Genomic DNA, 3,851 nt, shown 5'->3' with positions numbered 1-3,851 from the left:
CCATTGAACAGAATGTTCATAGCCTTGTTATCCTTGTGCACTTCTTTCTCATCTTCCTCAGTGAACTCAGAAGGATTTTTAGGCACTTCAACATCTTCAGCTTCACTTCCATCTAGTCTCAGGGCAGTGTTGATCTTAACTGGAACATGTGGTCCTTTCTCAATACAGTTGATGTAGCTAGGATCCAAGGAGAGAAGATGCATCCTCATTTTCACTTTCCAATGAAAGTAGTGTTCTTTGACCAGCATTGGAATCTTGACTCCTTCATCTCTTCTTCCCATTGTTGATTATCTTTAGGATCTGAAAACTTCTTGTATGTTAGAAACCTCGCTTTGATACCAATTGTTATTCAGACAATTCAAACAATAAGTTAGATTGTAGAAGGGGGGGTTAATTACAATCTACAAAAATTTCAATATCTTTTTGCACAGCAGATCATATTCAAAATACAAGAGAATATAAAAGCTAAAACAGAAATTTAAAGAACAAGGATCTTAAAAATTTCAGGTGGATTGTTTGATCCACCTGAGAGATTTTTATATCAAGAACCTTCCAAGTAAAAATACTTGGCTGCTTACAAAGAATGAAGAGCAGAAGCTTACAATTTCTTGCTAACTTTTTCTAATACTTTGCTCTTCAGTTCTTGGTGTTTGATACTTTGAAATGTGAAATTACAAAGTGAATATATACTACTACAAACAAAACTAGTATGTAAAAGTATCTTACTACACACTTTCTAGCTGGTACAAATATAGAATTTCTTGGACTTGATACTGCATTTGGCAGCTTGAAATTCTTGTTGCTTTGCCAGAAATGGTAGGCTTCGAGGTTCTCAATATTTGACTAAACTCCTTTTGGTTTAGCTTCCAAAGCTGGTGCAGCATCTGTCACATCAACCCATGTGGACTTTGTCTTTTCCCTGACTTGCAGCTGTCAATTGCTGATAATCAATTGCTAATATCATCAATTGATGATACACTGAAATAGCAGTTGATAGTCTTCTTTGAGTTATGGGATAATGATGATGTTGATGTAGCGGTTGATAATCTTCTTTCCAAATAGCCATTGATACTTTAAATTACCGATCGATCTTCACTTCACTTGAATAGATTACATGACTTCTCATATTTACAATTATGTCACCTATCTAAACATCCATTGATAGATCAACTGCTAATCTAAAAGTACACATTATTTTACATCAACTGCTAAAATGCTCCAGCTTTGTTACAATACCTCATCAGCCGTTGATGGGTCAATCTGATCAATTGATACTGTCTTAGCATGCTACCAATTGATCAGCTACATGCAATTTTGTTCTAAGTAAGAATAAAATACCTTGTATCATCAAGCATCACATATTCCTAACAAAAGCCAAGCGGTGTCAATCCAAACTTTGGAGAACCAGATTGGGCAGATTGCTAACGCGTTGATCAACAGACTACAAAGAACTCTTCCTAGTGATACCGAGGCCAATCCGGGTAAGAAAGAAGTGAAAGAACAGGTACAGGCTGTCACCTTGAGGTCCGGAAAGGTTACGAAGGAAAAAGAATCAGCAATAGAGCGAAACAAGGAAGAGAGTGATCAATAGGTTGAAACACCCGTGCTCTCATCCAAGTCTGATAGTGAAAAAACTGTTGTTGGTACTGACAAGAATGAAATCAACGAGGAAGCAAGCAATGAATCAGCCGAGAAATCTAGTCCTAAAGCTGATAATGGGGTCAAGCAAATATATTCACCTCCTCCTTTCCCGAAGAGACTTCAGAAGCATAAGCTCGACAAACAATTCGCAAAATTTCTAGAGGTTTTCAAGAAATTACAGATCAACATACCTTTTGAGGAGGCTCTAGAACAAATGCCGAGTTATGCTAAATTCATGAAAAGTATTCTTTCTCGGAAACTCAAGCTTGAGGAGTTGGAGACTGTAGCTTTGACCGAGGAGTGCAGTGCGGTGTTACAGCAGAAATTGCCTCCGAAGTTGAAAGATCCGGGAAGTTTCACAATCCCGTGTACTATTGGGAAATTGTCCTTCGACAAGTGTTTGTGTGACTTGGGAGCTAGCATCAATCTGATGCCGTTGTCTGTCTTCAAGAAACTTGGTCTGCCGGAGCCGAAACCTACAAACATGTACTTACAACTAGCTGATCGGTCCATCACTTATCCATGAGGTATAATGGAAGATGTCTTAGTTAAAGTGGATAAGCTTATCTTCCCTGTTGATTTTGTCGTCCTAGACTTTGAGGAGGATAAGAAGATTCCCATTATCTTGGGAAGGCCATTCTTAGCTACAGGCCAAACTTTGATCGATGTGCAAAAAGGAGAGCTTACAATGAGAGTTCAAGATCAGAGTGTCACTTTTAAAGTGTTTAACGCAATAAAATTTCCAACTGACGAAGAAGTATGCTTTAAGGTGGAGCTAATAGAAGCTGCATTTCATTCGGAAATTGACCAAAGGCTGAAAACTGACATCTTGGAAAGGGTTCTGACAGGTGAAGCTGAATTCAGAGATGAAGAGGAAGCAAAGAAACTTCAGTTCTTGAATGCATCCCCATGGAAAAGGAGGTTCGATATGCCATTCGAGTCTCGTGGATTAGCAGAGTTTAAAAATTTTCAGGAGCATCTTAAACCATCTATTGAAGAAGCTCCCAATCTCGAACTCAAACTACCACCGGATCTCTTAAGTGATGTGCAATTTAGAAGGTTGTCACGACGCATAGATGACATGCATGACATTCACCGCCGTTTTGCAAAGGATTTGACTCAGGCTATTGGGAGTGCTTTTCGAGCCATTGGTGTTGAGGTTGATTGGCCAGTGTTTGGAGATGGAATGGTATATTCACCACCTGATCCTCCACCCGAGGAGGGTGATCCTCCCGACATCTAGGTATGTGTCTATCCTTATTATCACCTTCAATGAGGACATTGCATATTTTAAGTTTGGGGGTGGTTATCTAAGGATTAGTAGTAGTGTGTGTTCATATAGGTTGCATGATGCATATAGTTTAGTATAATCTCATATAGTTTGCATAGTAGTACGTGTTTTTATATATATGCTTCTGTTTAGGATGTGTTAGTAGTTTCATATAGTTGCATTTGCATGAATCTTGAAGTTGTTTTCCAAGTTCATGTCCTATGATGAGTTTATGTGCATAATTTCTTGGCTAGTAGTCTTTATCATATGTTATACCTTGTTACTTGGAAACTGCTTGTGTGGAAATTGTAATTACACTTATGCTCTAGAGATAAGACTTAGACTAACTTATTTCTCGAGTCCTCGCGTTGAGTCGGGCGTAGAGTTTGGATTATTCTCTTTTTGAACTTAGAGTTTGTAAATCTTAAGTTTGGGGGAGTTAAGGGATGAATATGCCTTTCTAAAAAAAAGAAAAAAAAGAGAAAAAAAAAAGAATAAAAATTATCAGGTACTCCTTTGAGATCAATGGGTAAAATGCAATGTCATGTGAAAGGGACGATCCATGTACTTGTGCTGGTATTAAGTGCAAATGTATTAGAATTAGCATTTTCTTGGTGACTTTTCACAACCCTTGATTACTAGAGAAATACTTGATTAAAAAAAAAGAAAAAAAAGAAAAGAATAAGCGAAGTCGAATGGTGGTCGTGACTCACTTAGAATGAGAAGCGTCCCAACCTTAGACTTAGCAAGAAAAAGAAGAAAAAAGAAGAAAAAAATAGGAAAGGCATAGGAATTCTTTAGTGACCCTAAATTGTAGTTGACTCTTTAGTAAAGAAGTGTTTAAACCTGATTCTGATTAACGACTCATAGTGAGGACTCTGTTGAAGTTTGCTAGTCTTTGTTTTGTTTCACTACAGAGCATGCTAGCACACACGATGCA

The 3,851-nt window shown here is 37.8% G+C and overlaps 1 protein-coding gene across 1 annotated transcript; it reads left to right on the top strand.

The window, feature by feature from the left end:
• The first annotated feature begins 221 nt into the window (after positions 1 to 221).
• LOC135152235 (uncharacterized) lies at positions 222 to 2,167 on the top strand. The gene is made up of 3 exons (XM_064092082.1): positions 222 to 282; positions 1,353 to 1,504; positions 1,592 to 2,167. The coding sequence occupies exons 1-3, from the start codon at positions 222 to 224 to the stop codon at positions 2,165 to 2,167; spliced, it is 789 nt and encodes a 262-aa protein (XP_063948152.1).
• Positions 2,168 to 3,851: the final 1,684 nt, after the last annotated feature.

Source organism: Daucus carota, chromosome 4 (genome assembly GCF_001625215.2).
Source record: "Daucus carota subsp. sativus chromosome 4, DH1 v3.0, whole genome shotgun sequence".
In the NCBI taxonomy this organism is placed as follows: domain Eukaryota; kingdom Viridiplantae; phylum Streptophyta; class Magnoliopsida; order Apiales; family Apiaceae; genus Daucus; species Daucus carota.
The sequence above is the reverse complement of the archived record's forward strand: the minus strand, read 5'-3'. Positions and strand labels throughout refer to the sequence as shown.

Coding starts and splice junctions, on each gene's coding strand:
- LOC135152235 (XM_064092082.1), top strand. CDS start 222: ATGAAAGTAGTGTTCTTTGACCAGCATTGGAATCTTGACTCCTTCATC. Junction 283..1,352: donor CTTCATCTCTTCTTCCCATT/GTTGATTATCTT, acceptor TGTATCATCAAG/CATCACATATTCCTAACAAA. Junction 1,505..1,591: donor AGAAAGAAGTGAAAGAACAG/GTACAGGCTGTC, acceptor AGTGATCAATAG/GTTGAAACACCCGTGCTCTC.